We start from the raw sequence: 21,727 nt of genomic DNA on the forward strand, positions 1-21,727 counted from the left end.
TTATGTGCTGTGTACCAGAACAGATAAAAAAGCCCCAATCTCAATACTAGTTTCTAGGTCGCCATGAATATTTTTGAATAAGAAGCTTGCATAGGATGTAAGTTATCAAGAAGTTTGCATTTTGATGTAAATTAGTAAACCCTGGTAATGTCATGGTTTTATTTCATAATCTGTAACATACATTGTTATTGAAGGCCCACTAGACTAAATCTACTGTCATATAAGTTCCCCCCTACAGAAACAACTAAGGGTAATTTGAAGAAAAGTGATACAATGATTTTTTTTCTGGCAATTATTTGAGCGTTATCACTTTATAAATAGATAGGTTATATTTCCTGAATCAACACTAATAGCAAACATTTATTATGTAATTTAATATATTCGATGAGTACGCAGAATGTGTACTTTTTTTCAGTTCTTTATAAACCTATAATGTTGGAGCGCATGCACACCCATTGCCACCCACCCCTACCAGCATTAGTGCTTTGAATATTTGACTGATGGGTGATTCATTTTTATCCAGGACATCTCATTAGTCACTAAGACCTGTGGATGCGGCCTTTAAAATATATCCCATATCCATCCCTTCAGCTGTCTTTCAAACTCAGGCCCTCTTCATCTCTGTCTGGATTGTGCAACAGTAATGTCCTAAATGGTCTTTGGTCCTTATCCTTTAATCCCACCCCGCCCTTTTTGAAAATATTTTTACTGTACTCCTCTGTCTTATCAAAACATGACTTTTATCAGGTCATTCTGACTTCAATAACTTTTGATAGCTTTTCAATGTCTGCAGGTTCATTTATATAGATTACAAAACAATAAATTTTGGGCCTGGCTTTCAAGATCCTTTGTAATTGGATAACTTGGAGCCAACCCCTTTGGATCCAGAAAAAGGCGGTCCAAAACCCCCCCCCCCCCTTTTTTTTTTTTCACTCTCCTCCCCCCCCCCAAATTTAGGTTCCACCCCAAAAACCCAAAACAAACCCCCCCCACCCCTCCTCCTCCCCTTCCACCAACCCCCCCCCTTTTTTATATTCCATGAATTTTTGTGAGGTTGAACTGAAACCTCACATTGCCATTAAAACACACTTATGTCTCTTACTCAAACACCTGTAGCATTTACCACCTGTACCCTCTAGTTTTTGGAAGTTAATCAAACTTATAGTATTAGCTCTTTTTATTTTAAAAAGTACAAAGGGAGATGTGAACATTTCTCCAAATCTCAGCATCAAGATATGAACATTATACCCTTTATGCATAATTGCTCTGAGATTATGTAAGATGCTAGTATTTGGTGAATCTGATGAAGGGTATATGGGATTTTGTCTAAGTCTGAAAAAATTATACACAAAAATAAGTAGTGCAGAGTTCATAAAATAATAGAAATATGTAGTGATATTAATATATGAAACAATGCAGATCAGCGGGGAAACCTGAACTATTCAATTAAATGGTGAGAGGATAACAAGCCGTTCATTTGGAGAAAAAAGGTGGACTCCTCCCTCATATCTTACCCACAGATCAACCGCTGTGACTCAACAAATTCAAGAACGATGAGACACAAAAACAAAAACATGAGTAACAAGTGTTACATTCATGGGTTGAAATAGGCATGATAAAGCACAGCAAGAAAACTAAAAACCATAAAAGAAAAATTCTGATACATCTGAATAACATAAAAATAAAAACCTTATATGTGTAGGGGTGGGTTGGGTTGGAGAACACCATAAAGTTAAAAGACAAGTGATAAACGAGGGGGATATAGTTGTAACCTGTATCACAAAGGATTGATAGACATATAGTAAGATGTTTCAGAGTTTGTGCTCTAGAGTAACATTGCCTAGGCCCTGACACTTCCTAATGATGTGGCATTGAGAAAATTTCCTAACTGCCCTTTAGCTCACTTTACTCATTTGCAAAAATGGGAATAAGATGCTCTTGATTCATGATGTTATTATTGTGCATCTAACCCATGCTTGACATACAATGATGATGAGAATAACTGCTGTAATATATTGGGGACTTGCTTTGTATTAGGCACTATGCAAATCTTTTAAATACATCTTCTAACTTAATCCTCATAGCAATGCTTCCGGTGAGGAGCATACTATTATTACCCCCATTTTACGGACAAAAACCCTGAGATTTAAATAGGTTAAGTAACTTGACCAATGGCTAGTAAGTGATGCAGGTGGGATTTGAGCAGAGATGGGATTCATCCTTTTACCATTTACACCATAATGTGGTGATTTTCAATCCACTTTAGTTCATTTTTGCCTTGAGTCTTGGGTCTACATATTCAATCTTGACAGTTAATTGGACTTCCATATCCCATTCAGTACATACGTGAAATGAGCCCTTCAAAGATATTTGGGCACTGATATATCCATGAAGTTGCCATCTCAAAGAAAAGAAGGTTTATAGAAATTTAGGCCATAAAGAGTTAAACTTATTTTACATAATCTACATCACCCAAGATAATGTCTATAGTAGTTTCTCCATGTACCTTAGAGTACTTTCTTTTGGTTTTATTTTGAGAAAAGTAAAAATTCAAAGATGATTTTTACCTTACCGCTGAGTGTACATTAAAGTAGCCAAAGTAAAAGCAAAGTCAGGAGTTTGACATATTAAACAAATAATACTGGAAGTTGAAGTTTCATTCAAAAATAGTTTGAAATCCTCATGCAAAAAGTTAATGGAAAATTAATTTTTGTGAATTTGAGGAACTTTTTACTTTTTTTATTTATAGGAGCATAATTTATGCAAATCTTAGTTCACATTATAAGTCAGGATAAAATGTTTTGATAATCTTAAAATTGAACTTAAAAAAACTTTTATGAACTTCATACAAGGGAGGACCCCCCAAAAACAGAATTATCTTCTGGAGGGCGGGTCCTTTGTAGTACCTGCTAGGTGAATGTTCTAGGAACCATCTGTATCAATGTACCAGCTGGCATTGTGAGAATGTGTGTGCTGGGCTTCACCAAATTTCTTTTAAAGATTCAATGCATTTACCCATTTCATGATGGGCAATTTACAAGCGCACCTGCCCACACAGCACTGAGTGTTCAGCAGTTTTTGATCAAAAAACATCATGACCCCCCATGCCCCACACTCCTTGTTCAACCAATCTCACCCCCAGGACTGTTGGTTTATTTGTTTACCTGGATGAAAAAAGTCCTCAAAGGGAAACGTTTTGCCGATGTGGAAGAGGTTGAAAAAAAAAGTGGAAGAAGCACTAAAAGGCAACACAATTGGCAAGTTCAAAAACTATTTTTAGCAGTGGAAAAAACTTCTTGATAGGTGTATTGCATCAAATGAAGAGTACTTTGAAGGTGACTGCAGTTTAAACATGTAAGAATAAATACACAATTTTTTAGAAATAAGTGCTGGTTTGGGGGAGTTCTAGTTCTTTTGATAGATTATAGGCAGGGCTTAATTTAGTTATTCAGAACAAATGTGAATATATTTTTTGTATGATTTTAAACATTTTTCTTCATAGTAATGTGTTAAATTGTGTAAAACCTAATTTAGAAAGATAATAATGAATCACACTCACGAGTTACACTCCTTTAATCATAAAGTAGAATTGTCTTATAGAGACATGAAAGGATTTAACTGCCTTAACTATGACTTGTTAAAGTCATTGAATTTTGAGGGAATACTCTCCTTGATTAAAACAACTTATTATTTAGCCCTCTATCTAGCCCTTCTTCTATTGATAGATGGTAAAGAAGGAGGAACACTAGATACCCTTAGGAGAAACACCTGTTAATTAAGGTAGCAGCATCCATATTATATTTATTACTTACTTTTTGGCCATCTACTGGAACACTTTAAAAACAGACAAGAATGGTGCTGGCCTGTGAACCATAGAGTTGCCAGATCAATTCCCAGTCTAGGTCACATACCTGGGTTGCAGGTCAGGTCCCCAGTAGGGGGCATGGGAGGGGCAACCACACATTGATGTTTCTCTCCCTCTCTTTCTTCCTTCCCCTCCCTAGAAGTAAATAAACAAAATCTTTAAAAATAAAAAAAAAGACAAGTGTAGAAAAAATTATAGATATCTCGTGTCATTTAGTGTGAGATCAGTCATATTCAGATTCCTCAGCCCTGAGGGCATCATTGTATTACAGAATAGTACAGTAAGAGACATCCCAAAAAAAAAAAAAAAAGGTTATATTATGGTCAGTAAATGTCAGCCTTTCCCAGTATCCAGTATCCAGTCTGACAGTGGTACCTCATCCTCTTAAGAGGCAGGGATTTGGCTTGGTAGTGGAAGACAAGCATCTCCACTTGCTCTTGCTTCACTGCTGGTTTAGCGTTGGGGTCTTCTGGCCCACTTCTCATATCCCATTTTCACCTGGAAGTCTGTGAATTCAGCTTCTGCCCTGGACATTGTGATGTAGGTTCTACAGGCCAGCTCCCACCTGAGCTTGTAATGTCTTTTGAACTTCTGATTTGGGGTCTCCATTTCCAAGCAAATGTCTTCTCATGGATGCCTGATCCTTGAGTTTCACTCTTGGATTTGTCCATGCAGCCACGTATGTTCCCTTTTCTAGACAAGGTGTTCTCAGTGATCAAGGGAAGTATTGTAGGGTGTTCATCACTAGACAAGTTTTGGAAATACTTTCATTTACATATTCACACACACACAGAGCATAGAATTTCTTCTGATGCTTAATCATCCCATTAATATTACCTGGGAAAATGGGAGATTATGAACTGGAAAGGATTCTGAGCAGGCTATGAACACTACATGTTTGATCCTTGAAGTGGCTTTCGTAGTCCCTCCATGGAAGTCCAGGGTTGTTATGGAGTGGTTTAGACTGTGATTTTTAATTCTTCCTTTGGCAGTGTTAGAGTCAGTTTTCATCAGTCTCTTTTTCTTAGAACCAATTTTTACCCCCATTAACTAGCCTCAGACTCTTCCTAATGGGCTGTAAACTTTTTGCAGACATGGATTAAATCCTTTTATCTTTCCACGCTGAGCACAATGCCTGGATTCTCACCTTGCATGTTATGGAAGCTTAACAAATGGCTCATTGGTGAATTAATTAATTATAAATGAGACTTCTGGATAGCCTGTGTATTATTGAGTTTCTAATTGTTTTTTCAGCAGCATTAACTGGAAAAACACAATTTCCCAAGAGCTATGCTTTATCTTAGTTAGTGTTATCTCAGAGAGGGACTTTGTCATGATGACAGAGAATTTTGATTAAATGGAAACAGCAGTTTATTTCTCTTTTACTAATAGCTCCACATAAAATACCATTTGTTAAATGGAGAAATAATTGGAAAGGAAAGGTTTTCACAAAGTACTACAGCCAAGACATGGTATATAGTTTTAAAATGACTTATACTTTGTATGTAGAGCTTGCTCAGTTAATGTATCCACTTATTGGGTATTAGGAAATTTTCAGTGAGGATTGAGGTTATGAAATAGATGTGTAAACATGGAAGTAGAAAGAGACTATATAGTTTGAATGAGCTAATGCAGCTCTATCAAGCCTAATGTTCTCTTTCTGCCTTTTCTACATTTAGTAACTGGGCCATTTCCTCCAGTATATTGACTATGGCCCAGGAGTAAGTGAAAACTTTTGAGCATTAAAACATTCTAGAACATTAGGAATAGGAGTTAGCACAAGATTGTTTAAGGGGATCAAATAATAAGCTACGAAGGGTAAATGCAACTTATTAAAGGGCCCCGTATAAAAACAAATAGCTTATGCACTGAGATATCTTAATGGAGTGTTTGATCTCCACGTACCCTACTCTTTGATTATGAGTCTGATTCAAATAGGGCCACTGCTAAACCATCTGCATTTGAGAAAGTTAGAGAAATGTGCCCTTGTTTGAGTAAAAGTTTTGGGTATGTTATGTACAACTTGAACAATTCTCTGTTCAGACCTGAAGAAAGTGAGAATGTGGGCAGGTACCCTCTCTGGCCTAGTTTGGGGACTGTGACTCCACCCTCCTGTAAGGACCGTCAGAAGGAGGAGGGAGAATGAAGGGATGGGGTTGGGAGGATTGGCCCAGAGAATTAATCAGTAGCATCCAGCTTCAATTCACCCGAACAGTGGTTCCTTAAATCAAACTTATTTTTAAATCAGTGACCAGCATATCTAAATTCTGTTACGATTCATACAAAACTGCTGCTCAGAGGGTATGTCCCTCTGGCTCAGCCTGGCTCTGTGGGATTGGGCTGTGGGGGACCCATATCCCTGGTAGGAACAAACCTGTCCATATGCCACCCACATGCCCCAAATGTCAGGGCTCACATACCACTAGCAGTGCATACATTGTCCCACTCTCAACCTCATAAGTCTACCTTGTTGGCTGCGGAAAATGAGCCAGTCATACCTGGGCCTCCTAGAGCCGGAACAAGTAATGGGATGTGCCAGTAAGTTGCGTTACCTGGCTCCTCCAAGTATATGCATGTTAAGAGCGTCAATGTGGAGTTACATGATAAAGAACTTTCGCCATGGCTCTAGGTTTCAACTGGAAGACCAAGTATCTCTTCTCTTGCCATCACGTGTATTCATATGACTTCACGCACGTCTACTTCGTGAATGCTGCCGTCGCTTCCCAGGTGTGGTGCTCTTATGCTACCCTGGATTCAAATTATAGAGATGCACATAACATTCTAATAAGTACTCAAAGTAATACAATGTTTCTGTATTCAAAGGAGCTCTGGAAGATTTAAAATAGCATCTTGAACATTTTTACTTAGCGTTTCCACATTTTACTTTTCTTAAATCAATGCTTATATTTTTTACACTTCTGGTTATGTAAATAGAATGTCACAAAAATTCAGACCACATATTGTAAAATATAAAAGCATGTATTAGTTATCCATCCTCTAATTGTGTGGTTAGAGCTATAAAGACCCCTGAATTTCTGAACAGAAGCAATATATGTTCCTTTTAAGGCTCTAAGTCTATTCAGGACTTGTCCATGTGAGGTTAGGAGAGGTAGGAGAGAAAGGATTTCTTATATCAGCAGTGCCCTGGAGACTCCATTGGGAGTGAGTTCAAAGCTCCCAAAGACCTCAGGCTCCCTCTAAAATACAAATGCCAATATAAGGTGATTCTTGTACTTAGTGTTAGACTAGACTGGGGAGGTTTAAGAAATGTCTTTTAGTGACATAAATTAACATTGAGAATGTAATTTTACCATGAGGTTGTTTATACAGTATATGGTCTTTTATTTTTAAATTTTGTATTATGGAACGTTTTAAACATATTCCAAATTAGAGAGAACATGATAATGAACGCTTATGCAACAGTACCTGGTTTCAGTGGCTAACATTTTGACAATTGTGTTTCCCCTAAAGCCCCCCCTCCTTTATTTGCCCTATAATTTTAAGTTTCAGACATCATGTTAATTCATCTGGAAATACTTCAGCATTTATCTCTAATTTATAAGACCTTTTTAAAAATATAACTACCATTACATTATCATATCTATAAAATCAATAGTTCCTTAATATCATCTAATATTCTTCCACATTCAAATTTCTTTGATGGTCTCTACAACATCTTTTTATAGATCATTTGTTCAAATTAGAATCTATATAAAGTTCATACATTGTATTTGGCTGCTTATGTCTCTTGGGTTTCTTTTTTTCTGTATTATTGTACAATAATAAATTTCATATTTTTCCTTACATCTTCTTGTAACTTATCAAGGTAGCTTAAATGGAAAAATTGCTAGTGAAGTTTATGAATTAGGCTTTATTTGTATATATTTTTTACATTTTCAGATTTATACATACTCAATGCTGAAATGTGAAGGGCTAAGAAAATAGAGGGTGGGGGGAGAAAGATTTCCTTTTATATTCAGAAACAGGCATGAATTGACTTTCTTACTCAACAACAGAAACCGAGTGGTTACCAATTATCACACCTAAATGGCTTCCATTTGATAGTATTTCCCATTGAATTCACTATATCTCAAAAACATTGTTCTACAAGTAGTTAAATGGTAATAGGAAAAAATACAATAAAATTTATTTAAAAACAGTTGAATCATGTATTTGCTTTAAAAAAAATACTTATTTTGCTATTCTACCAAGTTGGTACATTGTTTTCCTTCAACATGGATTAGGACAGAAAAGAATTTTGTCACTACCATGCATGATATAAATTGTGTAGTCCTGCTAAAATGCCTCAAAATTTTACCACTTCTTTTTATAAACTCTCAATCTTGTGATATCTTTCCTTTCTTAGGATATGAACGAGTCTGCCAAACAAGAAGATATTTTAGAATCCACAACAGATGCTGCAGAATGGGGCCTAGAAGTGGAACGTGTACTACCACAGCTGAAAGTCACGATTAGGACTGACAATAAGGTATAGAAGAGAGAATAAATTTTGTTCAACTAGACTTTTATAGGACAAATTCAGGGTCAAGGGCACTCCCATTATACCAGTGATTTAAGAAGGGTGTTAGGCTTCAGTTTCCAGTGTTTTGTGTTATTGAAGATTTAATAAACTGTCACTGAACAAATAAATAATGTAATATGGTCAACAAAACAAAACAAAGAATAGATCTTTAAAATGAGTTGCAACGCTTCATGTACCCCTGGAATTGAAAGGTATTTTCTCAATATATTTTGATATTTTTTTTGCAATCATATTTTGTTTAGGTGAACAGTGAATAAAATTGAAATTTCATGACTATATACCAACTGAGTAGGGTTAGAAGATGGTTAAGAACTCTGCTGAATGGTAAAATAGATGACATCCTGGGAGCTGCCTTACATTATCTATTAACTACATATGATTAGAAGTTAAATATTAAGAGAATAATCAAGAAGTCATATGCAAAAAGATTTGGGGATTAAGCCAGGTGAACTGACCCATTTAATCAAGTTTCTACTTTCTTTGTACCTACAATTTATAAGAAAGAACTTCAGAATGAGCTAATAGGTGACTAGACAATGTTACTCTCATTAGTACTATAATATAGTAATTGTTACAAAAGGGGTTAGAGAGACTTCTAGCTAAAGAAATTAAAGGATTTCATCCTTGGAGGCTGGAGACAAGCTTCAGCATTATGGAACAATATTCTAGGGAACAGTGTCACTCTGAAAATGAGGTCCCATGTCTGCCCCCAAAGTAGACACCCTACAAAGATTTCTGTTTTCAGAGTGCCTTGGAAGCTAATTTATTCTTAGAATGTCTGGATTTGGGCATATAGAACTGTCTCCTAGAGCAAGTAAAAGGTAGACTAGACTCCTAGGGCAGCCCTAGAACAAGATAAGGAGGGCAAAAGCATTACTAGACTGAATAACTGTGAAACAAATTTTATCTAAGTAAGTGGGCAAATTCTACAACCTGTTTACCATATAGTTGATCATTACGGAGGACAGCTATTAACTACTTTGGGGGTGAATTCATTGTACATACCTCTTTTCTATAAATACTCCTTAAAAAGAATTTCTTCACTGATGAGATCTCTGCTAAAAGTCAAAAGTTGTGAAAATATTTTTTTCTAAAAATCCCATTTTTGATTCTTTAGTTTTGTTAGAACAAAGTCTCTTCCTAAAATTAAAAACGACTATTAATGTGAGTCAAGTTAGAATGACATGTTAAAATAATCGTGTGGTTGAGAACTCTCAAATACATCTTAATCCCACAAGGAAGCAAGATTATTTTTTTTACTCTAAAACTAAGTAAACTCTTGAAATCAAACACTTCATTTAGAACCTAATAGGATAACAAGAGTATTTTTTGTTAGTAAACATTGTCATTAATTTCCACATAAAAGAAGTAACTGAATAAAGAAGAAGTATAAATGTAACCACCAACATGCACATTTTTACAAAATTAAGTGCAGGTCAGATTCTATTACAAACCAGTATTAATAGTAATCAGAATCGTGGGTTCATAGAGAATCAGTGTTCTGCTTTGGGGGAGAATTAACCCGCTGAAAGTTGGACTCTTAGTCTAATGCCATACATTACTAGCCTTGATCTTATGAGAATATATAGTGCCAAATTAATTGCAATCAGGCTTTATAGGCAACATTTCAAAATGTCAGAAAAAGTTTTGGGTATTTTTTTTAGCATTTTTTACAATATGTGAATATCACTTCAAATTAGATTTTTACGGTAAAATATACTGATCTGAAGTCATGTGATTGCTTTTGCATAATTTGTCTCTATATCATTGGATCTTTATGTCCAGTATTTCACAAACTTTTCTTTTTTCTAAGTATTTCGGTGTCGCAAATGGGAAATACAGCTTTAGGGGCAACTTTTTATTCAGCTTCTTTAAGAAAAATAAAATCATACATTCAGTTGAGAAAATAAGGTACTAGTGAGTCAAGAAATGTTTTTTATGTGTCAGAAATAACAGAATCTGGTTACATGTGACGTGTCTCACACTCATTATCCTCCTTCATCAGAGGTTGACCCCCTCAGCACCAAGGGTAGATCCTGTTCTTCCTTAACCTTGACTCTACCAAAACCAAAATCACACCTTTATTTTGGCCAAAATAATAACTTTCACTCAAAAGAGGCGGTTTTGGACATTTAGAGATTTCAGCTTTGTGTTTGAGGGGGAAAAAAGGAATTATTTTCAAATCAATGTGTTTTACTGATCACTGTTAGATTAATTTTTAAGGAGCATAGACATATGGGAAATGAGTAATAAAGGGCTGCCATTATAAATTTCTTTTAAATGACCTTATGTTAGTGGTAATAAAGAAATAAGCCCATATTTATTTGGCACTGAATCAAGTGTTTGTTTTGCATTATTTTTTCTCAAAAGTTCAGTTTATTCCATGTATGCTCCCTAGCAGAGCATTACAAAAAAAGTAAATCTCCTTTTATGTTCTTTTTGCTTATTATATTATATATGCTTTGAGAGCATCCTATCATATACCAATATTTTACTTTGTATATTCTCCATAAGGTTGCAGTCAGGTTTTTATTGCTGGCTGGCTTGTCCCTGTTTCTGGCACCACTTGTTACTGTTGCTAGTTCTCAAGAATGTAAACAGATTTTTATATTAGCTTAAACAAATTACAGTTAGGAAAATAAATATGTTGCCCAAAATACAAGTAGTATGTACTACAATGAAGATAAAAGATTTTTGTCGTATGCTAGCTCGAATGGACTATTCCCTTCCATTACTGGTAGAATGGACTTCTAGTAATGGAACTATATTAGTAGTTCCCTTTTTTAGAATTGTTTAAAGAGAATGCCCCTGGTGATCACTTCTAGAGTCGTTATACACTCAGAGACCCAACTCAGATCTGCCCAAACTAGGAATAACATGGCTACAGATACAGTAAGAAGTTCTGTCATGTGAGTCAATAAATTCAGCCAAATCCTAGGTAATTCCGCTCTGGTAATATCTCATTTATGATCAAGTGAGTAAGGCTCAGGAATTAATTCCATAGAAGGGCTGTCTGAGGACATCTACTAGAGTAGATGTCAGTATCAGCTAACATTATAAAATCATCTACAAGTATTGTTGCTATGCTGTGACTCTGTAACTTTTACTTTTGTTCTTTCCCTCATGTTTTTTTGTTTATTTCTCTTACCCTTTTCTTTGCTGCTGTGTTTGATCTTTTGTATTGTTCCCTGTTAAACCCAATAGTACCCACAAGTGTTACCTTACTACTATGGTGGAATATAAAACTAAAAGCAAACATCTGTGATTATTAGCAGACTAGATTTAAATCTATAACTAGTCAAAAATTATTCTAATCTCTGAGTCTTTTTAAAATACAATTTTGTTTTTTATTATAAAAATGATGTGAAAGCAATATTTCAAAGGGAGAGGGGGCAGTCAGTATGCTGTGAATGAGAACCTAGCAATCAACCCTGACCAGTGTGACTCAAGTTGGTAGGGTGTCGCTCTGCAAAGGGAAAGGTTGCTGGTTTGATTCCTGATCAGGGCATGTTTTGTCCACAATCAGGGCACAAGAGGTAGCCAATCAATGTTTCTCTTACTCTCTTTCTCCCTCCCTTCTTCTCTCTCTAAAAATAAATAAATACAATTTTTTTAGAAGGTAGCAATCACACATTTAGTCTATCAATTTCTCATTTATTCAACCAAAGTTTCAGAAACTTAGTGGAACTGTGGTAGCCATAAAGACCCCCACCAAAATGGAGCCTATCTCACACACCTCCCGTTGGCACCCAGAACTTATATTTATGCCACTTATTAGCTGTATGATGCAGGGCAAGGTACTACGCCTCTCTATTCCTCCTTTGCCTCATTTGTAAAATTGGACTAATTGTATTACTTACCTCACAGAGTTATCGTAAAGCATCAAGTGCAGTGTCTGACACATAGTTAATACTAATAAATGTTAATTATTATATAACAACATTTCTATGATAACATTATCATTTTCTATCATAGCCCTCTTATATTCCATGTCTATATCAGTATTTAGGAAGAATTTATAAAATTTTTGTATGCTTTCATCTCTTAAGGGAATATTTATAAACATCAGGCTTATATTCTTACATGTGGATATAATCAGATTCATATAAGTATCATTTTGGTAAATCTTTCTAGTTTTTTTCCACAGTAAAGGGGTACATATAATATGATGATAATAGTAACTGGTATTTACTAAGTGTTCACTGTGTGCCAAGTGCTCTTCTTAGCATTTCACATCTATTAACTCATTTAATCCTTTCCACTGCCCTATGAGACGCAGGTACCTTGTCCTACAGAGATGAAGAAACTGAAACACAGAGAAGTAACTTGCCTTTGCCTAGTAAGTGACAGGTAGATACTGGAACCTACCCCAGGCTCTTACTTACATGATTAGCAATAATATACCATACTGGCTAAAAGCACAAATTCTGAATCCAGTTTGCTTGAGTCCAAATCCTGGCTCTACGTCTTACTAACTATTGGACACTGTGGGAAAGTTACACAAACACTCTGTGCCTCAGTTTCCTCATCTGTAAAGTGGAGTTCATTATAAAACCTGCCTCAGAGTTACTAAAAGTATAAAATGAATTAACATATCTAAAGGACATATAGTGGTACCAGGAGAATGACTTAAAATATTTTGAACACTATTTCTGTGTACTTTTGTTTATATAGTTGAGATTATACCTCTTTTTGTAACATAATATAACCTCATAGGCATTTGCACACATCCTTAAAAGTTATAAACCATGACTTAGATGGTTTCCTGTAATGCTGAAAGATTACCATCAATCTCTAGCTGAGTACCAGGTAGCAGACACGTCTTGGCCAGGCTCCGCAGGTTGGGGTCAAAACAAGAGGTCCACGGTCTGTGGGGAGGAACGAGAGCACAGCATCATGCAGGAGCTGATGGTTAGAAGATGGGCAAACATAAGAACCATAAGATCTAAGAACACAAACTGATGGCAAGAAATGGAATCTGTCATTGAGTCATTTTAGAGAAACAAGTGTTTGTTAGTAGTCCAGTTAAAAGGCAAAACATGGAGAGAAGGAGCAGAAATGAAGATTAAAAGAAAATTAGAATTGGAAATCTTGTGTAATTACTCATTACTGCAAGAATGTGCAGTCAGACCCACCCATAAGTTATAGCTGCTGCTGTTACTTTTTTTCAACTGTGCTAGGGGCTATTCTCCAGGGTATTTTATGACAGTTATTGAAAATATTTTCCTACATAATTGAAATATTTTTAACTGTATAATAATATATTTTATAACTTTTAAGTGAATCAACTGACAGTTAATATTAATAAATTGATTAATAATAGTTGTTAAAACTGAGCTGCCAAAGAATTCTACACGTTCCATATTTCTGGGGCAATAGAAAATGTGTGGATATATATATTTATTTATTTTACTTTTCATGTTTTTAGTTAATTTTGAATTATTAAATACTTAATGCTGTTTCTTGAGGAAAATTATTCTATCTCTTTGAGTTTTCTTTTTACCATAAAAAGAGGAAGGCTTTATTTGACTTTGTGGAACTAAACAGGGACCACCTAAAGGAGAACAAGCAAAGGCTATTTATTCAGAGCTTGCTATAGCAAGGGAGCCAGCCACCATTGCTTGCATTTGGCAGATACTCAAAGGTAGGAGAATTTATAGTGGGAAAAAAGGGGAGGTTTCATACATGTTCAGATGACTGCAAGTTTGGAGGCAGGCTGTCTAGAAGCAGGGCCTCCTATGTGGTTGGTTAGGGGAGTATATGTGGCTTTGTCTGATTGGTTTTACGTTGGAAGTGGGCTGGGCGAAAGTGGGCTTTCTAGCTGACAGTTACTAAGTCTTGACTATTTGGGGCCACTTGCTACAGAGCTTGGCTTCCTCAACTAGTTGCTGCGGATTGTGGGTCAGAATTCTATTTTGTATAATGATCTGGCTGTTGTCTTATGTCCATTTGTGTATAGTCATGTGCGATGTTTTGGTCGATCACAAAGTACATATATGATGGTGGTCCCATAAGATTACAATGGAGCTAAAATATTTCCAAGACATAGTGACATCACAAATATCATTAATAGAGAGGTATATTTGTGGTGCGTTATCTGCTTACAAGCAAGTATATGATGGGGAAAAAAAAACCAAATCACCATGGACATATTTCTGAAAAGAATGACACGTCCTTTAGAAGAGCCTCAGGTTGGTCCTTCAGGAGGTCGTCCAGGAAAAGGCATTGTTATCATAGGAGATGACAGCTCCATGTGTGTTACTGTCCCTGAAGACCTTCCCGTGGGACAAGATGTGGAGGTGGAAGACAGTGACATTGATGATCCTGACCCTTTGTAGACCTAGGCTAATGTGTGTCTTAATTTTTTAACAAAAAAGTTGAAAAAGCTAAAGAAACTAAATAATTAAAAAATAGAAAAATGCTTATAGAATAAAGATTTTTGTTTTAAAATATTTTTGTATAACTCTACTATGTTTGTGTTTTAAGCTGTGTTATTCCAAGACTTGAAAAGATAAAAAATGAAAATATTTATAAAGTAAAAAGTTATAGTAAGCTGTTTAGTTTACTGTAAAGAAAATATTTTTTTATAAATTTAGTGTTGCCTAATCGGACATTTATAAAGTTTGCTGTAAAACAGTATGTTGTATTACATCAGCAGCAGCCTCATACATCTTGTTCTTGATTTAATCTCATGCTGTTTTATAAATTTAGTGTTTCCTAAGTGTGCAGTGCTCATAAAGTCTACAGTAGTGTACAAGTAGTGTACAATAATGTCCTAAGCCTTCACAGTCACTCACCACTCACTCACTGATTTATCTAGAGCAACTTGCAGTCTGCAAGCTCCATTTATGATGTGCCCTGTACAGGTGAATAATTTTTTATCTTTTATACTGTATTTTTACTGTATATTTTCTATGTTTAGATACACAGTACTTACCATTGTATTACAGCTGCTTCCAGTATTCAGAACAGTATCATGCTGTACAGCGTTGTAGCCTAGGAAGCAACAGGCTATAGCGCATAGCCTAGGTGTGTAGTAGGATACATCATCTAGGTTTGTGTAAGTGCACTCTGTGATGTTCACACAATGATCAAATAGCCTAATGAGACATTTCAACATATTCAGATCGTTAAGCAGCGCATGACATTTCAACATACTCAGTCCTCAACTTTATTGATTGAACCAAGGAAAAGTGGCTTCTTAAAATAATCAGTCTTATTAGTCTTTATCAGGGGAATGATTTTTTCCAAGTGAAGTGTTTTTATCTTAATAGAAACCAAGTAAACATTAATAAGTATTTATTTCTCTTCCCTAGACATAAGAGCAGAAAGTGTGAAATCAGTTTTCAACTAAACCTTACCTTTTTCTTCAATTATACAGCATTTAGTCCTAAAATCATTGTATAATGATTTAATATTAGGTATTTAATGCAATGAACAAATGTTCTATCATGCTTTAATGCCTTGTGGATATTGTAATTAAAATTTTGATTAATGACTTAGATTTTTTTCAAATTATAATTGTTTCCTGCTTTGTTGTTTTAGAAGATAGTTGACTAGGTACTTCCTCCATTTCACCAAAAAGTCTGTAGTCATTATATAAATCTTTAGCTTTATTACAAGGAATTTAAATAGAGATTTTTTTTTTTAAGGCTTTGGAAGTACTACAGCATGTGTTTCTAATTATTTCAAGCCTTTAGTTCACTGAACTACTTTTCGTTTTCTTTTTTTTCTTTTCTTTTTTTTAATATATCCTTACCTGTTCATCAGTGTCTGACTTTTTCAGGGTACAGTTGTAAAAAGAACCTTAAACTTTAAATTTCAACTCTAAGCAATTGGATTTTGTTTTAACATAAACAAAACATACAGGTAGTACCTTGGGTGATTCACAGCAAGAAACCTTTCGGGAAGAGTCATTGTGCTAAGGAAGGAATCATTGCAATAGTCTTGAGCCTTTGGGCTCTCTAGTCACTCTGAGAGCTAACACCTAGGAGGGAGGAGCAAGGCCTTCATTAATCAGAAGATGGAATTCCATTTAAATGAACCTGGAGGGACGACAAAATTGCTGTATTAGATCTAAGTCTCTTCAAATTGGAAGCGAAATCCTGCAGAAATACACAAGGGTAGGCTTTCTCTTTTTACTATTGCAGACACTTCTGTATCTGGAAGCAATAGAGGGTATTTTTCTCATTCCAGAGCAGTGGGGAGAGCAACTTGCTTTGACCTTCTGCCATCGCTGTGTTTGGATGCACTGTAAGAAGAGTATTAATAAAATTGTTTTCTTAATATTCCTGACCTGTAGTGATTTATAAATTGTTGTTGTTTGGGAATAAAAAGCATTTCTTAAAATTTGGACTCTGGTTGCTAAATTTAGGCTGTATTGATAGGATTCTTATATCCATGAGCAAAAAGGTATAATATATTTTGTGGGCTAGGGTACAGGAATGCATTTTATGTATGTATTAGTCATTAAAATGAGATTCTGCTATATGAATAACAGAGAGACTACATTTATAATTCTTATAGATTTTCTAGTAGACAGACCTTTCATTGAGAAATACAACACAATTTTTAAAAAATAAGGCACCAAATTTTTAAAAATCAGCGTTTACAATTACCAGTGATAAATGTAAATACAGAGGGCAATAAGTTGGACTCCATGAGGCTTCATGCAGGAGTAATAGCTCCAATTACTGTCTTAAATGTCTGTAATTGTATCTATTGCTGCCAGGCAATAAATGCTTTTTAATATAGTAAGGCCATAAATGTACCTGCTGCTGTTGTTTAAACAAAATATAATTTTCAGCAAATTTATCCTTGAAACACCTGCTATAATCAAAAAGAGGTGAATGCTATCAAAATAAACTGCCTAAATTAACTAGGCACATACATTTTTAGAGCAGCCTGCATGATTACTCAACTGCCACATCGTCTCAGAGGATGAGGGAAAATATTCACTGATGGACTTGTACAGACAGGCTTTCTTTAAAGGAGACTACGCAAAACAAAATACTGTTTTGGATTTTTTTAATTATTTTTAAAACATGGTGTCATTTTGTGGACCTAAAGTTGTATTCACAAGGTCAATTGGTTTTCTTTTTTCTTTGTAGCAGGTAGGTCAAGGACAAATATCAGGGCTGTGGGAAAAAATACTGTGCTTAAAATTGTACATTTAAAAATACTGCAAAGGGGTGGAGAAAAACCCAGCCATCATTAAGCAATTGGAGAGGCTTTTTAGCTGCTTCTGTCACAGTCTCGTTGAACATTCACGATATTCTGTGTTTAAAGATAGTTGATGATGCCTTCCTTCTTATTTACCCTGAGTGTGATAAATGTTTCAACTGGATCAGGGAAAGGTTTCATTTATCACAGTGGAAATAGAACAAGTGTTTGTACTTCAAAGATTACTATCAGCTCTAACTAAAGAACATCAACAATAGTAGCAGATTTTGAGGAAATAACCAATAAAGACTGCATGCTATATAAATACTGCAGAGGGAAGTTACTAATGCCTCACAGCAGATATACCTCAAATAGACATTCGTGATTGAGAGCAGTGAATTAATACATATTGATTATAATTAAAATTTCTAGACTGCCTAAATATTTTATTATTGCAAAGTATGATTTAATGTTTCCTTTAAATTACTTAATAGAAAATATGAATTGAAGCAGAAGCCATTTGTCACTGGACTTCCCCATAAAATGTACTTATTAATTGGCTTGACTCATTTTTCTAGTCAATGATATTACAGTAATTGTCACTATCACTGTGTTTTATTACAAATTTCTTTAGTCCTGGCTGGTGTAGCTCAGTGGATTGAGTGCTGGCCTGCGAACCAAAGGGTCGCCGGTTTGATTCCCAGACAGGGCACATGTGTGGGTCAGGAGCCAGGTCCCCAGTAAGGGATGTGCAAGAGGCAACCACACATTAATGTTTCTGTCCCTCTCTCCCTCTCTTCCTCTCTGTCTAAAAATAAATAAAATCTTTACAAAAAACCAAATTTCTTAATATATGGACAAATTTTACTCCCATCGTCTTTATTCCATTATATTTAACTTATGCCAAGGTAAAAATACATGTTTTTTGGTTCTTTCAAGCATGCAGATGACTTATATTTTCAATTTTTTGTTTGTTTTTTGAATATCAGTATGAGATCACAATTTCGATTAGTAGATTCTTAAGGTGGAAAGGAACTGTCAAGGTCATCCCTTCCAGCTCCCACCACGGTTTCTCAGTGTCCTGCGAAAGGGCTGCATTCTCAGCAGGAAGGGCCGCGTCCACTCTCTGTCTGCCGCGCCAAATCTCTTCTCTGGGCACCTGACTCCTCCTAAAGTCTGGAAATCCTCACTCAGATTTGTGGTCATATAAAAGGGGTATGGATGGAGTAAATATGAATAATAACTCTGAGTCTACATATGAAAACACTTCATAACAGGTGGTAATCAATTAAAATGATCTCTGAGCACACATTAGAACTGTATTTAATGAACAAAGTATTTTACTTAGAGATTATAGATTTCCAGTTTCAGTTCAATTATAGGCAGGTTTGAGAGTACCAATGATTGTTATGATAGCCTTTGCTCATAACTCTATGTACAGTCTTATTTTCCTCTACAATGAGAAGAACGTCTAGAAAGCAGGAACTTCTGGAGGAAACACATCTTCCCACAGATTCCTACACCCCCTGCAACAAATACACATGTACAACATACACCACACATATATACTCAACTCTCTTTGTAAATCACGTTTAGTTCTTTGAACATTTAAAAAGAAAAATCATGCTTTCACACCACAGGTGTATATTGCAGAAGTCTTTAAGCTGCTGGCAATGAAAGAAAAATGTCTCATTTAAAAATTCAGGAAAGCCAAATCTGTAATTATCCCACAGCCTAATGGTCATTTTTCATTAAGAAAGTAATTCAATCTCATGAAAAGGTTATTTAATTTAATGAGGAATCTCACTCTTTCTCTCACACATAAATATACAAATGCACAAATATTAGCAGTGATGAAGCTGAAAATGAATAGAACAAGAGGAGACTGCAAAACTGCAAAGTGGCAAAAAGAATACAGATAGTGTTCTGTTACTAGGAAAGGGAGTGTTCTCCATGAAGAAGGGAAATGTTTACACTATTCATATCCTTGCAGAAAGCAGGGTAAGTTATCAACCTATCCCAGAAACAGTTGCTGCAGTAAACCTAGACATACACTACTTCTTCTGTCAAGCTGTCTTCTCTGCCTCTTTCACTTAACCTGGTTTCCTGCTATCAGATTTCCAAAGAATTTTATCATTTTTTAAAAATATATTTTATTGATTATGCTACTATTGTCCCAATTTTTCCCCTTTGCCCTCCTCTGCCTGGTACCCCCATCCCTCCAGAATCCACTGCTTAGTTCATGTCTATGGGTCATGCATATGAGTTCTTTGGCTTCTCCATTTCCTATACTATTCTTAACATCCTACTGTCTATTTTGTACCTACTAATTATGCTTCATAATCCATGCACCTTTTTCCCTATCCTTCCCCCTTCCCCCTCCCAGGTGATAACCCTCCAAATGATCTCCATATTTATGATTCTGTTCCTTTTCTGCGTGTTTGCTTCATTTGTTTTTTTAGATTCAGTTATTGATAGTTGTGAGTTTGTTGCCTTTTAATGTTCATAGTTTAGATCTTCTTCTTTTTCTTAAGTAAGTCCCTTTAACATTTCATGTAATAATGGTTTGGTGATGATGAACTCCTTTAGCTTTACCTTGTCTGGCAAGCACATTTTCTGCCCCTTCCATTCTAAATGATAGCTTTGCTGGATAGAGTAATCAAGGTGTAGGTCCTTGATTTTCATCACTTTGAATACTTCTTGCCAGCCCCTTGTTGCCTGCAAAGTTTCTTTTGAGAAATCAGCTGATAGTCTTATGGGAATTCCTTTGCAGGTAACTCTTTGCTTTTCTCTTGCTGCTTTTAAGATTCTCTCTTTATCTTTAACCTTTGGCATTTTAATTATGATGTGTCTCAGTGTGTTCCTCTTTGGGTCCAACATGATTGGGACTCTATACTTCCTGGATTAGTATGTCTATTTCCTTCGCCAAATTAAGGGAGTTTTCTTTATTTTTTCAAATAAGTTTTCAATTTCTTGTGCTTCCTCTTCTCCTTCTGGTACCCTTATGATTCAGGTATCATTATGTTTGGAGACCTCCCAGAGGGTCCTTATACTATCCTTGTTTTTTGTTTTTTTTTACTTTTGTTTTCTTTTTGATGTTCTGGTTGAATGCTTATTTCTTCCTTAGGTTCTAAAACATTGATTTGAATCCCGGCTTCCTCCCCTCTGATGGTTCCCTGTAGATTTTTCTTTATTTCACTTAGTGTGACCTTCATTTCTTCCTTTATGTTGTTGCCATACTCAATGAGTTCTTTGAGCATCCTGATCATCAATGTTTTGAACTCTATATCTCTGAGAGGTTGGTTATCTCTGTTTTGTTTAGTTCTTTTTTTCTGGGGTTTGGCTCTTTTCCATCATTTGAGCCATATTTCTTTGTCTCCTCAATTTAGCAGCCTCCCTGTGTTTGTTTCTGTGTATTAGGTAGAGCTGCTTTGACTCCCTGTCTTAGTAGTATGGCCTGTTGTAAAAAAGCCACCTGTAAATTGTGTGAGGTAGAGCCCTCAGTAATCAGCATGGCAGGGCAACCCGCTTCTCCACTTTCTGGCTCTGTGCAGGGGGAGGGAACAGAGAGGGAACAATGCTGTTGCCTGGCTTCTGGAGGCTTCCCCATTTCTCACCCCATTTCCAGTCACTTCACCTACTTCCTATATGCGATTGTGCCCTTCCAGCTGTTGCCCTGGTGGTGAATCCCAGAGTGGGTGGGTTTGCATACAGTCTAAGTCAATGTGGGCCCTTTAAATGAAATCTCCTGAAAATCTGTCAGTTTCTTCCTCCGCTCCAATCCCCGCTGGTTTTTACAGCCAAAAGTTATGGGGATTTATCTTCCCAGCACTGGAACCCTGGACTATTAGGTTTGGTCTGGCCTGGGGGTGGGATCGCTCTCTTCCAAGGTATCTATCCTTCCTGATTTTTATCCACCATTCCACCATATGTGAACGTGGGACTGTCTGTCCCACTGCCACTACCGCCTCTCCATGCCACTCCACCGTCTCTGTGACTCCACCCCTCTTACCCAGCTGGATGAATTTGGTTTCTCTAAATCCTTGGTTGTTAGACTTCCATGCAGCTAGATTTTCTAACCATTCCGGGTGTTACTTGTTTTGAGATCTAGTTGTAATTCTCTCTGTGATTGTGCGATGAGGCAAAGCATGTCTACC

The 21,727-nt window shown here is 36.0% G+C and overlaps 1 protein-coding gene across 1 annotated transcript in view; it reads left to right on the forward strand.

Moving 5' to 3' along the window:
* Positions 1-21,727, forward strand: part of IFT57 (intraflagellar transport 57) — a 65,791-nt gene that overhangs the window by 29,718 nt on the left and 14,346 nt on the right. The window contains exon 6 of the mRNA XM_054577240.1: positions 8,232-8,354. Within this exon, the coding sequence (XP_054433215.1) occupies positions 8,232-8,354 (123 nt within the window). The remainder of the gene's footprint in view (positions 1-8,231; positions 8,355-21,727) is intronic.

The sequence above is a fragment of the Pteronotus mesoamericanus genome, unplaced genomic scaffold, assembly GCF_021234165.1.
Source record: "Pteronotus mesoamericanus isolate MK-2021 breed Mesoamerican mustached bat unplaced genomic scaffold, CSHL_Meso_final contig_42, whole genome shotgun sequence".
Lineage (NCBI taxonomy): Eukaryota > Metazoa > Chordata > Mammalia > Chiroptera > Mormoopidae > Pteronotus > Pteronotus mesoamericanus.